This window comes from Trachemys scripta, chromosome 2 (genome assembly GCF_013100865.1).
Source record: "Trachemys scripta elegans isolate TJP31775 chromosome 2, CAS_Tse_1.0, whole genome shotgun sequence".
Lineage (NCBI taxonomy): Eukaryota > Metazoa > Chordata > Testudines > Emydidae > Trachemys > Trachemys scripta.
The window spans coordinates 17,464,682-17,481,017 of record NC_048299.1 but is presented as its reverse complement, the minus strand read 5'-3'; the positions used below and the strand labels follow the sequence as shown (position 1 = coordinate 17,481,017).

At 45.8% G+C, this 16,336-nt stretch overlaps 1 protein-coding gene across 1 annotated transcript in view; it reads left to right on the top strand.

Annotated features, from left to right (window-relative positions):
• Window positions 1-16,336, top strand: part of PAXIP1 (PAX interacting protein 1) — a 78,829-nt gene that overhangs the window by 30,408 nt on the left and 32,085 nt on the right. The window contains exons 7-9 of the mRNA XM_034759988.1: window positions 4,049-4,772; window positions 5,482-5,576; window positions 13,772-13,867. Of these exons, the coding sequence (XP_034615879.1) occupies window positions 4,049-4,772; window positions 5,482-5,576; window positions 13,772-13,867 (915 nt within the window). The remainder of the gene's footprint in view (window positions 1-4,048; window positions 4,773-5,481; window positions 5,577-13,771; window positions 13,868-16,336) is intronic.

Below are 16,336 nucleotides of genomic sequence, written 5' to 3'. Positions count from 1 at the left end.
TACAGCCAAGGTACAGTTGCGAAAGTCCTAACTTATACATTCTATCTCCAGAGCAATCCACATAATTTTGGTGTAAAATAATTATGGTTAATTTATTTATTCTAGAAAAGAATATGAAATAAGTGATCACGCATTGAAATAAACACACTACTAGATTTCAGTGAATGCATGTTGAAAGGATGGGAGTGGGGAAAGGCAGGATGCTGGTGAATTTATTTGACTCTTATAGACAGTGCATTTTATTCAGATAATTGTACTTGAATGTGCAACAGTTAGATCATGGGTTAAACTTTCAAAAGTGCCTAAGGATATGTCTGCACTTCCGTGTAAGCCCAGGGTTAGTAGAACTCAAGTAAGCAGACCTGGATTTGTTACCTAGGGCCTTAGCGGCTACACTTATTTGTAATTCTCGTTCCAAAACTAGGGCTTCAGAGGCATTACACTGCATTATACAGGACTGAGTTCAATCATCCGTATCTCAGACTTCCTAGTCCCCTCCCAAAATGTGGCCGCTCTAGCCTTTTGCTCATGGGTGCAGTGTGGGAAAACTTGACTGTCCACCAAACTTGACTATTCAGAGCACAAAGAAAGTCAGCCCATGGGATCGTGGGATACTTTTGGCAGTCTTCCAGAGTACAAGTCCGGTGGAGCTGCATTGAAACTACGAAGTGATAGGGCTTGAACCAAGGATCCCGGTTTGACTCAGGCTTGAACCCTCCACCCCGGTGGGGTCCTGGGACCCTGGGTCTCACCTTTGGGTTGGCACAATTTATGTGTAGACAGATGTGTGCTTAGGCTTGAGCCTGAGTTTGAACCCTGGGCTTGCACTGCAGTGTAGACATACCCCAAGTGACATATGAGCGCACATCCCATATTCAGAAATGACTGACTGAGTCACTCAGGAATCGAAATCACATTGAAAGCTCCCGTGTGCCTAAGTCAATTTTGAAAATGGGACAAGGGCTCCTAGGTCACTTAGGCACTTCTGAGAGTTTTGCCCCACATCTTGAAGTATAACCTGTGTTTGCTGTGTGTCCTGCAGACTATGGGACCTTTTGGATTTTGGGAATCAATGTACAGATCTCCTTGCATACTGGGGATCCTTCCAAAGCTATCCTCTCTGTGTGTGCTTATTATTATTTAATGTTTATATTATAGCCTCTAGAGGCCTCCGTGAGGTCAGGACCTGTTGGTGTGAAGTGATGTACAAACATAGACCACATAACAGTCACTGCCCCAAGGAGCTTACAGTTTAAAAGATATGACATAACAGGTGTATAAGAGAAACAAATGGGAAGGGATTGAGTAACAAATGTAATATTTTTTTCTGTATGATAAATCCTACCCCAGTGGTTCTCAGTCTTTCCAGACTACGAATCCCTGAAGCCCAAGCCGCGCTGCATGGGGCTGAAGTCCGAGCCCTGCCGTCTTGGGCTGAAGCATGTAACTTAGCTTCGTGGGGCCCCCTGTGGTGTGGGGCCACAGGCAGTTGCCCTGCCTGCCATTGCCTAATGCCAGCCCTGCACTTGCCACCCACTTAAACCTGTCCCGCAACCCTCAGGAGGGTCGCAGTCCCCTGAGATTGAGAAACACTGATCTAGATGAGTTGATGTACCCCCTGGAAGACCTCTGCCTAGCCCCAGGGGTACAGGTACCCCTGGTTGAGGACCACTGTCCTACCCCATCCTCTTCTTTTAAGATGGGCTCAGAAGGGGCCTAGGGTGTCTGACAACCTTTCTGTTGGTGAGCAGAGCAGTGCATACCACATAGCATTGCCTACGCATTATCAGACAATCTGAAAAATGGAATGACCGTGCTAAATTCTCAATGGTTTTTATTTGCAAAGGTAAATTAGACCTTAGGGCAAGTTTTTGTGCGCGCTTAACTGTTGATTGAGTAAATAGACACACGTGTGTTTAGATTACTAGGTGTCTCCTTGGCTTCCTGCTTGTGCCAATACCTGGCTTTCAGTTGCACATGCAGACACAACAATGCATGTGCAAGCAGGTCTTTTTAATCATTTGGCTTTTGAAGATACTATGCAACTTTTAAAATAGATATTTTTCCTTCCTTTGTAGCAGTAGAACAACCAAATATAACTAATGCAAATTTCACTTAAGCTTTCGTTTTAACCTATTTGTCTGTCTATGTCAAATTTTAGCTGGTGTTGCTGTGTTTCACAACTGGGCCCAGTTATGCAGCCCTTATATCAATGGTAGTCTTTGTATTAATGGGGATCTTGTGTAAGAGATTTTCTGTGTTTTTCTGTTTGATTTGAAAGGGAAAATCTAATGCTGGCTGTGCTTTTAATTTCCCTTCCACTAGAATTCTTGTGTTCCCTCTTCCCCCTGCATTCTGTACAATCTCAGAGATTTTTTTAAAAAGTATTTATAGTAAAATTTACTGTAGTAAAGACTTTGTGCAGGAGGATATCTGAAAAGGATTTGCTTCTAGAAGAAAGGATGGTTATGTGCTTAAGACACCAAACTGGGGCTCAGGAGATTTAGGTTCAGGCACAAGCGTCCCATGCATCCGTGAAACAATTACTTAATTCCTCTGTTTCAGTTTCCCATCTGTAAAATGGGGTAATTGTGGTTTTGTACATAACCGGGAATTTGGGAGGACAAAATTCATTAATTTAATTCATTATCTGTTGATATGTTCAAAAACTACAAGTGGTGGGCCCACATAACCCTCTCTTATAGGCAGGTCTGCACTGCCTGTTGATCAGTCCTGACACCAAATAAAGTACCAGTCCTGAGTAGTGGCATCTCTTGTAACAAGGGATGTTTGCTTTTGGCTCGTGGGAACTGTGATGGTTGCTGGCCCTCATAAACTGTCCTGCATTGACTAAGATGGCTGGTGCCATCACAGAAGGAATTTGTCTACTATTGTATGGGAAGACTGAAGTCAGTGAAACTCCAAAAGTGAAAATGTATTAAACAAAAATGAAAGCGGGCTTCCTGACCTTCCTTTTATTTATTTACTTATTTATTTTTGGACACGTCATCAGGTTTTTTCAGATGCTAAAGAACTAAACAAGAAAGCTGGGGGAACGGGATAGTTTATCATTTTAATTTGCCATCTTTAAATACAATTTATTTTAGTCTTTTTTTATCAGTACATTGAGATTTTATGTAGTGAAATAGTCCAATAAACCAGTTTTGATTGTTTCAGAATAACTTTTAGATTCCTTTCCATGAATATTTCATGTTTTGAAAGACTTTTATGAAATTTGTAGATTAGTAGTTCATGGAGACTACTGTATCTTTCTGTGGCTTTTTTGAAGTTGTTTAATTTATTAATGTTAGAAAAGTATCTGCTGTTTTTATACACATTTTGGTATTATTGACAGTTTACATAGTTTTTCTGTTATCTAGTACCTTTTTTTAACAAAATTAAATATATATGGTATCTGAGCTTCTGTTAAGTGTGAAGCAATCTTTTCTTAATTGTGAACTGCAAAGTAAAAAATGAAAATTAAGCCCCAGAAGTATGACTGTTGCCATTAACATAGACAGACTAAATAAAAAAAAAACCTCATATTTTAGCAACTTTTAGACTTTTTTGTGAAGGACATATCGGAATAGGTAGTTTCATGACATCACAACTTCCTTTGATTGTAATGCGACTGCTAGTGTTTGTGCTGTTACAGCATGATCTATTTTGGGATGCCCACAAAAAATCTTACCATATGCCATGTAGATTTTTGGAGGGAAAAAGGTGCTGAATTCCCCTTCCCAAACAGCCTAGACAGTTGGGACTTTCTGCACAGATTTTTGGAGTTATTTCCACTTTCATGTTTTCTTTAGAGTTTAGCTATGCCATTTATAGTGCAATTATTCCTTTAAATATGCTCTTTCCATTTTTGAATGCTGTTGTAGTGATGATATAATAACATATAAATGAAGGATTTTGTTTACTTCGGAAGGTATGTAAAACGTAGGCATATTATATTCACTCATTTTTTTAAAAGCTAAATATTTTTCAATTTTGTTATTTATATTTTTATATCTTAAAGGTCACAACATTAATCTTTGTTTTCTAGATCTTGCAATCCCTTTCAGCACCTACAAAAAGTTTAGAACAACAAGTAAATCATAGCCAACAGGGACATACAAACGCTGTGTTGTTTAGCCAAGTGAAATTAACTCCAGAGACACATTTATTACAACAACAACAACAACATCAAACACAGCAGCAACAGCACCACCCTCTTTTACACCTTCAACCTCAACAACTTATGCAGTTGCAGCAGCAGCAGCAACAGCAACAACCACAGATTCCTCAACAACCTTTCCCACAGCAACAGTCTCATCAGTTTTCACAACAGCAGCAGCAAGTTCATCAGCAACACCAGTTTGCACAGCAGCTACAGTTTCCACAGCAACAACTACATCCTCAACAACAACTCCACCGGCCTCAGCAACAGCTGCAGTTCCAACAGCAGCATGCCTTGCAACAGCAGTTGCATCAGTTACAACAACAACAGTTGCAGCAGCAACAATTACAGCAAATACAGCAGCAGAACCTTCAACAGCAACAACTACAGCAGCAACAGCAGCAAATTCAGCAACAGCAGTTGCAACAGCAGCATTTACAGCGATTACATCAGCAACATCAACAGCAGCAAATGCAAACTCAAGCACCGCAACATTTGACTCAAACATCTCAGCCGCTACAACATCAGGTGCCAGCCCAGCAACTGCAACATCACCAGCAGCCACAGCTGCAACAACATCAGCTGTTTGGACATGATCCAGCCATAGAGAGTTAGTAATGATTGATTTATAATCCTGAAAGTGATGGCCAATCATATGAAATGTTTGTTGGGTTAAAATTTGTTCTTGATCAAAAATATAATATACTATAAACTAGGGACTATCCAGTACTTGATGGAAGGTGAAAGCATTGAGATCGTCCTAGTTTCTGGTTTGTGTTTTTCGCCACTACCATCTAGTCTATATGTACTGTACATATAAAAGCAAAACACAACTTTACTTTTTGAGGTAGAGTGGGAAATTTTCAAGAAGAGAGAGGTTGGGGAAGAATATTCCAAAGGCTGGGAAACTAGATGGGTCATGAGAGAAATTGATATTGTTACCATTCACATCTAGATTTCTGTTTCAGCTCCTGCCCATCCTGGTATCAGCTGGAAAGTTTTTTCCATTTCACTGGTGGTGGTTTATATGAAATGAATAGCATATAATTCTTGGTTGACCTAGTTTTCATTTCACACTGGGGGGAAACACTTCTTGAGCTGTATTCTAGAGAAGCAGGACTTCAGTGTCCAGGGTGTCCAATTCTAGAGCCTTTGAGCATTAAATTCTTTAAAAAGAAAGAAAGAGAAAAAATTCAAATTTCATTTATTCCATAGCTGATAGTGGGAAATTTTTAATATAACAAATGTGGTCTGAAATGGTAGCCTCCAAACTGCTTTAGTTAACAATTTTCTATTCTTTCATCTGCAAACTGTTCTAGTTCCAGAAGAATATTTCCTGTTGGGCTGTGTTTTTGCAATTGCTGATTACCCAGAACAGATGTCTGACAAACAGCTGTTAGCGACCTGGAAACGGGTAAGGTTCACCTTATTCAAAATGTAATATGATTGCTTTCTAATTATTTTACTTATCAAAGATTGCAAGTATTGTGGTTTTAAAACCACTACAAACTTTGTGCTACACGTTCCAGATGTTTTGTTATCTATCTTATGACATAAACAATAATATTAAGCTACAGAGTTAACGAGACAAAACAGGAATAGAAAATGCAACATATGCAATATTGCTCAGTTAATGCTGCTATTGGCAGCATGATTTAGCATTTCCTGGCCTTTTGTGTTTTTAAACTTTGCAATCTTAATGTTGCATTATCATATTTTTTTTGCATTTTACATCACTATTTAAAAAAATAAAGTTGTGCACATGTAATAACTTCAGCAGTTAAATGGGCCTAAGTAGGTTGTGAAGCACACATCTGATAGAGGTGAATGAAATGGGAGAGGAGTGTACACCTCTACCTCGATATAACGCTGTCCTCGGGAGCCAAAAAATCTTACTGTGTTATAGGTGAAACTGCGTTATATTGAACTTGCTTTGATCCACCGGAGTGTGCAGCCCCGCCCCCCCTCATCGGCGCACTGCTTTACCGCGTTATATCCGAATTGGTGTTATATCGAGTTGCATTATATCGGGGTAGAGGTGTATTTTCACCTATGCTGATGAATAAATATTAGAAAAGAACAGGGTGGGGTTTTGCCAATTGAGAGGAGGCTGATCTTCTCGGAGCCTCTGCTGGACAGGTTGTAGTCAAAGTTACCACATAACTGTATTTTATTATGCTAAATTCTAACAGTGAATGTTCTGTAGAGACTTTGTGTTTACTATCCAGGCTGAATTGCATGATTTTGTAAGCTAATTTTATAGCTAAGCGCGCACACACACACACACACACACACACACACACTGCTCAATTTTCTAAAGAGTACTAATAGTTATTACATATTTGTTTTTCTAATACTTCTAAAGATGAGAATGCATCTTTCATGGTTCAGCGAAAAAGTGTAAACTACAGTCTGTTTCTTCCCCTTCATTCAAATACTAATAGTTCTTCGAGTGCTTGCTCATGTTCATTCCATATTAGCTGTGTGTGCTCGCCGCATGCACCGGTGCTGGAAGTTTTTCCCTCAGTGGTATCTGTAGGGGACCGGCTCTGGCACCCTCTGGAGCGGTGCGCACATGGTGCGGTACAAGGGATGCCGCCGGCTTCCCTGCACCCTCAGTTCCTTCTTGCCACCAGTGCTGTTCTGTAACATCTGCTGCTTCAGCTAGCTTTTTTCACTTTGTTCAGTGTTTCAAACTTTTCTTGTAAAATAGTTGTACATAGTTCAGTTTCCCTTACTGTGTTAGGGTTAGAGTGATTTATTTGGTTGGTCCCAAATGGGACTTAGTCTAGGTTCGGTCCTCAGGCTTTAAGCCCTGCGTTTGCTGCAAGAAATGGATGCCCATCAGCGATCCGCATAATAGTTGTTTAAGGTGTCTCAGCGAATTGCATATCAGTGACAAGAGCCGTATCTGCAAGTCCTTCAAACCTCAGACTAAGAAGAAGAGAGACATCTGTCTCAAAGTGCTCCTTAATGGAGTCAGCTCTAACTCCGACACTGGAGCAGTCGAGGTCCGACTCTGCCCCGAGCACCACAGCATCAGTGCGGAGAGCCCCACTGGCGCCGTCGATGGACTGGTGCCGATCCCCCTCCCCAGCACCTGCCAAATGGCAAGAGAAGACCAGGAGAGGAACATCCCGCAAGGGGAAGGAGAGGGTAGGAGGGGAGCCAAGGCCCGAGGAGGGCAGCTCGATACCTCCTACCGGGAGTCGGGCCCCAGCTCAGGTCGAGCAGTCCAGCCCACCCAACCCATGCCTGCCACGCTGGACAATGACGAGGGCCTTCGTCAGTTAGAGGTCCTGCAGGCAGTGCAGGATATCCTGGTGCTACCGGTGCCGTCCACACCAGCTACGGCGGTACCCTGGTCTGAGGGTAAACCCACCTTTGGTCCTTTCTACAGGTCACCATCTCAGCGGCACTGCTCCCCATCGTGGGGGATGTCCCACCAGTGCTTGCCCACGCGGGGCCACCAGGCATTGAAGGCAGAGAGGCAGGCTTGGCAAAGCCCTCACCAATGTCCGGACTCACGGCACCGCCTGCAGGACTCAAGGCTCACCTCGCCGGTGACCTGGCACAGGCCTATAAAAGTCCGCCCTTCCCAGCATCAGTAGCACCAAGACCCAGTCCATTGCTTCACCCATGGCTCATCACTGGTTGTGGGCCCAAGACAGTTGGTCTCAGGAGCAGAGTCACCAGTTGTCGGCTCGCTGGTACGTGTCATCGCAACACGGATCCCCTAGGTCGGGAGGAAGGTCTTCCCAGAGACTGACCCACTGCAGCTCCCATTCCCACTCCAGATCCTGGTACTGGTTGAACAGCATGAGGTGTAGATCATTGGAACGCCGTCGCCAATCCGCCGAACACTGTCGGTCTCCAAGGACCCGCGGAAGGCACTCGTCCCGAGTGGAGAGTTCCCCTTCCAAGCACAATGATTGGCACTGCAGCGACTAGGATCGCCAATCTACTTGCTCATGGTCACCTAAGAGCAACCACTCGGCCTCGACCTCTGGCACCGGACAGGAATCGTTGCTAGTGTGCCAAAACCCGGCACCGGTGGTCCCCTTGATGTCGGCAGTACCACCAACTGCCCCAGGGCCAGTGGCCAGCTGCCTGGTACCCATGTAACCCACGGGGCTTTACCCAGCCATCCCAAGGGCTCAGGGCAGTGGCAGGGGCCTTGGACAAACTATCGGCCTCAGTATCCCGCCCTCCCCCAGAGCCAGCCGTTCCTGAAACAGGAACCCCTCAGGCTCATGCGGACCACGGGGATCAGCCAGCTGGACCACTAATGGACGTGTCAGAACCCATGGCACCAGCTTCTTCCTCATTTTCGCCTGATGAGGCAATTTTGGGGGCCCCTCACCCAGTTCCTCAAGATGATGCTAAGGCTCATCAGGAACTGTTGAAAAGAGTTGCCTCTATCTTGGAGCTCCAGGCAGAGGAGCTGGAGGAACCGTTGAACTCCCTATTCAATGTCCTCTGATCAACAACACCATCCAGGCTCTGCCCCTCCATGAAGGGTTGTCTAAGATCACAAATGCCCTGTGGCAGACACCCTCATTCCTGCCCCCCATCTCCAAGAGGACAGAAAGAAAGTACTTTGTGCTGGCTAAGGGTCATAAGTCCTTATATACCCACCTGGCCCCAAGCTCCCTAGTAGTAGTGACGGTTAATGAGTGGGAGAGACAAGGCCAACCAAGAGCTACTTCTAAGAATAAAGACTCAAAGAGGCTGGATTTGCTCGGACACAAAGTTTATTCATCCTCCAGTTGAGGATGGCCAAGAACCAAGCCCTCTTTGGCTGCTATGGCTTCAATATGTGGAAAGCCATGGCCAAGTTTGAGGATTCGCTTCCCGAGGAGACCACGAAGGAGTTCTGGGTGATCCTCGATGAGGGCAAGGCTGCAGTCAGAGCAGCCCTGCAAGCAGCCTCGGACACAGCAGACTCTGCGGCATGCACCATGTCCTCAGCCATCTCAATGCAGAGAGTGTCCTGGCTCCTTCTCTCGGGCTTGTTGACAGAAACCCAGCCATCGATACAGGACCTTCCCTTTGATAGCCAAGTGCTGTTTGATGAGCAAACAGACAATAAATTAAACGGGTTGAAGGACTCCTGTACTACATTGAAAACCCTAGGGCTCTACATCCCTGGTCTGGCCCGTAGGCAGTTCAAGCTGCAATAGCCCCAGGGTCAAGGGAGCCAACCCAGGCAGGAGATGAGCAAAGGTTACAAATGTCGCTAGAGCCACCAACCTCCGCCCTCTACCCAATCGGGCGCCTCCCGCAATAGGCAGGGTGGCTAGCAGGCGTTTTGAGGGTGCAGCTGAGGGCGACCAACCAGACTGTACCCGGCTCCATCCCCCCTATGTTTCTCAAAGCGCCTTTCTTTTTTTCTCCCTGCATGGACCACAATAAACTTCGGACCGCTGGATCCTCAACTCAGTGGCCCGGGGCTATTCCCTCCAGTTTCTTTCTACCTCCCCTCCCACTCCTCTTCCTTGTTCCTCTTCAGGGACCCTTCTCATGAAAGTCTCCTCACACAGGAGGTGAAGGTAGCAGTGCAAGTTCCTCGCAAGTACAGGAACAAGGGGTTCTATTCCACATACTTTCTAATCCCAAAGGCCAAAGGTGCTCTAAGACCCATCCTGGATCTGTGAAACCTCAACAAATACCTAAAGAAGTTAAAGTTCCGCATGGTCTCCCTGGCCCCCGTCATCCCCTCCCTGGATCCAGGAGACTGGTGTGCTGCCCTCAACTTGGATGTGTACTTTCATATAGCGATCTTCCAAGGACTCAGAAGCTTCCTGTGCTTCACAGTGGGATCGGACCACTACCTGTTTGCGGTTCTCCCTTTTGGCCTAGTGACAGCACCGAGTGTGTTTACCAAGTGCATGTCGGTGGTAGCAGTTTACCTCCGGCATCGGGGTATTCAAATATACCCGTATCTGGACGACTGGCTGGTCAAAGGCCGCTCCAGGTCTCAAGTCCAAAGGGAAATCGCGGTGCTACAGGTCATGTGCTGGTCCCTGTGCCTGTTGGTGAACGACAAGAAGTCAACATTAGTTCCAATGCAAAGGATAGAGTTCATTGGAGCGGTGCTCAACTCCACCTGCACCAGAGCTTTCCTGCTGCAGGAGAATTTCCAGACGATGATGGACCTCATCGCAGGGGTCTCTGCATTCCCTCTAACCATGTCCTGGGTATGTCTGCATCTGCTGGGCCACATGGCAGCATGTATGTATGTCATCCACCATGTAAGGCTCAGAATGCGACCCTGGCAGCAGAGGCTGGCAACTGTATATTTCCAGCCCAAAGATCACCTGGACAAGATCATTACCATCCCACCGGTGATACTTACCTCCCTGCAATAATGGACCGATCCCAAGGCTGTCCTGGAAGGAGTTCCGTTTGACAGCCCACACCACTCAGTTGAACTGATATCGGACGCTTCGGACGTCGGCTGGGGAGTGCATCTAAGCGAGCTACAGACCCAAGGGACGTGGTCCGTGGAGGAGATGATGTTGCATATAAACGTCATGGAGCTCAGAGTGGTACGTTTGGCCTGTGGGATCTTTCTACCGCAAGGGTCGGCAACGTTTGGCACGTGGCTCGCCAGGGTAAGCACCCTAGCGGGCCGGGTCAGTTTATTTACCTGCTGACTGGGTAGGTTCGGCCGATCGCGGCCTCCGCTGGCCGTGGTTCGCCGTCCCGGGCCAATGGGAGCAGCAGGAAGCGGCGCGGGTGAGGGATGTGCTGGCCGCGGCTTCCCGCCGCCCCCATTGGCCCGGTACGGCGAACTGCGGCAGTGGGGGCCGCGATCAGCCGAACCTGCTGCGTCAGCAGGTAAATAAACTGGCCCGGCCCGCTAGGGTGCTTACCCTGGCGAGCTGCGTGCCAAACGTTGCTGACCCCTGTTCTACCGCATCTGTCAGGCAATGTGGTGAGAGTGGTGACGCACAATACAGCCTCGATGTTTTACATCAATAGACAAGGGGGAGCACGCTCGTCAGCACTCTGTCAAGAGGCTTCTCCAATTGTGGGATTTCTGCATCAAGCATGTGATGCACCTGGAGGCCTGCCACCTCCCCGGCGTGACCAGATCGCCTCAGCAGGTCTTTTTTTCTCTCACCACAAATGGTCGCTGCATCCGGAGGTAGCCCAAATGCTCTTCCAGAGGTGGCGAACTCCCCAAGTGGACCTGTTTGCCACAAGACAGGACAGAAAATGTCATCAATTCTGTTCCCTCCAGGGTCTGGGCAAGGACTCTCTCTCCGATGCCTTCCTCCTGTCATGGTCAGGGGGTCTGATATACGCATTCCCAATGATCCCACTCATCAGCAGAGTCTTGTCAAATATAAAGAGAGACAAGGCCCAAGTCATGATGATCACCCCAGTGTGGCTGTGCCAACATTGGTTCAGCACGCTGATGAACCCAGCGGTGACCACTCCCTGGCCCCTTCCAAGATCACGGGCACCTCCTCCACCGCAACCTCGCCTCCCTCCACTTCACGGCTTGGATGCTGCATGGTTGAACCCAGAAGAGCGGGTTGATGACCTGCTCTGATGAGGTCCAGCAAGTCCTCCTGGAAAGCAAGAAGCCTTTCACCAGAGTAACCTACCTGGCAAAGTGGACAAGGTTCTCCTATTGGGCGTCTTAAGCGTAACATCTCTTTGTCATGCTCCTCCTTACAATCTATCTTAGATTACCTGCTTCATTTTAAGAACCAGGGACTGGCCTCTTTCCATCACAGTGTACCTTGTGGCCATCTCTGCTTTCCACCCACTGATCCAAGGTCAGATGGTGTTCTCGCATGACATGTCAATCAGATTCCTGAGAGGCTCTTCCTGCCAGTCTCGGCTCCTCTGCCACAGTGGGACCTTAACTTGGTTCTTTCTAGGCTCATGGGTCTGCTCTTTGAGCCTATGGGCTCCTGCTCCCTTTCCCACCTGTCATGGAAAGTCGCTTTCCTTGTAGCGATAACATCAGTGAGACGAGTGTCGGAGATTAAAGCCCTGACATCGGAGCTGCCATGTATGGTGTTCTACAAGGACAAAGTTCAACTGTGACCCCATCCGGCCTTTCTGCCGAAAGTGGAGTCTTCCTTCCATGTCAACTAGGAGATCTTCTTCCTGGTGTTTTTGTCCCAAGCCACGCACCAGTAGTGAGGAAAGGAGGCTGCATGCCCTGGACGTCAGACATGCCTGGCTGTTGTACCTGGAGTGTACCAAGCCCTTCCGGAGGTCAACCCAGCTCTTCATCGCGACAGCGGACAGGATGAAGGGCCTTTCGGTGCCCTCCCAGAGGATTTCCAACTGGATCATCTCCTGCATCCGGAGCTGTTATGACAGTGGTGGGCAACCTGCGGCCCAATGGCCGCACGTGGCTCATCAGGGTAATCCGTTGGCGGGCCGCGAGACAGTTTATTTACATTGACCGTCCGCAGGCACGGCCACACGAAGTTCCCAGTGGCTGCGGTTCACTGTTCCTGGCCAATCGGAGCTGCGGGAAACGGTGGCCAGCCCGCGCCTCTTCCCGCAGTTCCTGTTGGCCAGGAACGTTGAAATGCGGCCACTGGGAACTGCGGATGGCCGTGCCTGTGGACAGTCAATGTAAATGAACAGTCTTGCGGCCTGCCAACGGATTACCCTGATGAGCTGCGTGCGGCCTGTGGGTTGCCGGTAGCCCACCACTGTGTTACGAGCTGGCACAAGTCCCACCGCCACCAATCATGAGGGCCCATTCGACCAGAGACCAGGCGTCCTTGATGGCCTTCCTGGCGCATATTCCCATCCAGGACATTTGCAAAGCCGCAAAGTGGTCTTCGGTTCACACATTCATGGCGCACTCAGCAGGCCATAGATGACGCTGGGTTTGGCAGAGCTGTGTTGAAATCTACACGTCCATGAACTCCTACCTGCCTCTGTTTGGTACTGCTTGGGAGTCACCTAATATGGAACGGACATGAGCAAGCACTCAAAGAAGAAAAGACAGTTACCTGTTCTGTAACTGGTGTTCTTCGAGATGTTGCTCATGTCCAATTCCATGACCCGCCCTCCTTCCCCGCTGTCGGAGATTCCGGCAAGAAGGAATTGAGTGTGGGGGGAGCCGGCAGTGCCCCTTATACCATGGATGTGCGCGCCACTCCAGAGGGTGCCAGAGCCAGTCCCGTATGGATACCACTGAGGGAAAAACTTCCGTCACCAGTGCATGTGGCAAGCACACACACCTATTATGGAATGGACATGAGCAATGCATCTTGAAGAACACCAGTTATGGAACAGGTAACACTGTCTTTTTTAAACTCATACAAAGAGAAGCTGTTCCCAAGTAATGCATTTTTAAATCATTATGAATGAATGCGTTTTTAAAGATGAATAAGCAAGAGAACACACTTGTCATATTGATGTATGAAAGAACTTGGCTTTGTTTGCAAAACTTACTTGCTTCTTGCAAGTATGCCATTGTTTGTTTTTTAACTGAGGCCAGCACTTAAGGTGTAAAAACACTCCACTGACATTGTCTGTTAAGCAGATGACTCCATTTGAAACTGGGGGCTGGTTAGGTTAACAAACATTTTAATTAAAAATTTGGTTTTAATGCTTTACCAGATCATTCAAGCACATGGCGGCACTGTGGACCCCACGCTTACAAGCAGATGTACGCATCTTCTCTGTGAAAGCCAAGTCAGTAATATGTATGCTCAGGTAAGCAAAATAATAACATAAGTTGGCATATGCTCATGTACTGAAGTATGTCAGTGTTCGCAGGTTTTATTGTAAAGAATAAATAACACACTGTAGGTCAAGTTCTTCAGTTTTCACTAACATAAAACTTCCATTGCTGTTTATGGGAATTTGTCTCAGTAAAGACTGCAAGATTTGTCACTCTATTAATAACTTCATAGCTCCAATGGGGAAAGAAGTTGACAGCATATGTGAAACTGTAACAGTTATTAGATTCACAGTGTGGAGTCGCAATACAAAGAATTGGAGAAAATATGAGATCCTGCAATTTAAGACTAGAAAGTTGATTTTTAGAGTAGTTTTACATTAAATATTTACATTTTTTTCATTATTTCTTTTTTAACCTGCTGTGTGCTTGTCTTTCTGACAACTTGTGATCTGATCCCATTAATTCACCATTTTCCTTTTAAGTGGAAGTTGTTTTATAAGTAAGTATTTCAGCAGATACGTGATTTGTACATACAACTGAAAATAAGTGATAAAGTGGAACCACACAGTATAAAACTTATATTCATTTTTGGAACTCCATTACTGTAAAAAAAAAAAAAAATCTACCAGCTAGACTGTACTTGTACAGAAAATCCAGACCAATTTATCCTGAAATATACATACATGTTTAAATTATATAAATTGCAACTAATTTTATACCATTAAATCCTTTATAGGCTTCATTGGGTATTTGCCAGGAGACATGGGCTGCACCTAATGTGCATTGAAACACATACATTTTACATTCTATTTTTAATCAAAAATAAATGCACACAATCCTAATACGTGCTTCAGTGGCTCCAAGAGAAAATCAGACTGTAGACTGGCACTGTTTCTCTCAATCCAGCTTTTAATAGGCTTTATAAGAAATGGTCCTACTATTATTTTATTAATTAATGTGTGGGGGGGGGTAATCAAAATTAATAAATAATTTTTAAACAACTAGTTCTGGCACCCTAAATGAAGGAAAAGCATGAATAAAGTGTAACATGCCTTTAAAATTAGTTTAATCTAGGACCGCAAACAGTAAAATGCTTACATATGGTTATTGTGTGGTGCCTGTACAAGATATGGTTGAGCGCTTCAGTTGTGCTTTTCTTATCTTAACATGTTTTGGATTTCTTTTAAGTGTAACCTCCACTCTGAATTTCCTGGGTTTATAATTTTCAGTTTTGGGATAATTATAACTTGTAATATTTGTTACCCTTAGATTACTCTTAGCCGTAACTGCATCTTACCATAGTTTTTTGTCTAGGAACAGAATCCATGAATAAGATTTCAATTAATTTTTCTTATGTGGAAAGTTTGAAGAGTCTGTGTTCCGTTATTAAAATCACATGGGACAAGGAAAAGACTGATACAAATGGTAAATTTTCAAGGGACCTGATTTTTAATTAATATTTTAACTCATAAGCTACTAATAGATTTACCTGTACTTTCTCAGAAAATTCATTCTCTACTCAAATAGTAAGTGCTGTAAGTTTGGCGAGGGTATGCTCTATTTTTCATAGATTGTCTCTTTAAGTGAAGAATGGAACACACACCTTAACTACAGAGTTCTTCAAGTAGATGCAGCCACATATTCCATTTAGGTGTGCACGCAACCAGCTCACCAGAGCCGGAAAACTTTGCCTAGCAGTACCCATAGAGGGGTGGTACTGACCTCTCAGTTCATCACCTGGGGGTTGTGTTGGTTTCACATCACAATCCCCTCTCAGTTACTGAGAGCTTTCTCTGTATATGGTTGTATAGTTAGTACCCTACTTAGTGTTAGTAAGTTAGTGTAGTTAGTTGCCTTGGATGATGCCCTCACCAGGGTTCAAACACTGCTCATTGTTTGGGGGGAGGGGTAATCGCCATCAGTGATCCCCACACAAGGTGCTTGTTCCTGTTTGGGTGAGGGTCATGCCAAGGAGCGGTGTTCAGTTTGTAAATTGTTCACTGAAAGGACTCAGGTGGCTAGAGACCTTCCCCTTTAAGCATCACTTCCTTGAGCAGGCCTTGAGGCCTGTTTCAGCACTGAAGGCCATGTGGGATCAGAGGTCACCCTTTGGCTTGGTGAGTAATGCCCCTCGCTGCTTTAGGGCTGGCATCTCTCCCAAGAGATGAAGAAGCCGTTTGCCCTCCTTGAGTTCGCCGAGGAAAAGGTCTCATAAGACCAGTCGGGACTGTTCCAGATTTATAGAGATTCTTCCTCTTTGTCTAAGAAGAGTATGGACTGGCACTGTGCCACTTCCGGCATATGGGATGGAGCAGTTCCTTCAAACTGCTCACTGGTTCTGCGTAGAGGCTTGCAAGAGTTGACTCTGGTTCTGGCCCTGGGGTGTTCGTTGAGTTTGATATCAATGACATTAGTGCCGGCACCAGCTGTTTCCCCACCAATGGCATACCAGGCAGCAGCCAATCGGTTTCAGACTCCCCACTCTGCCTATCAGTTCTGGA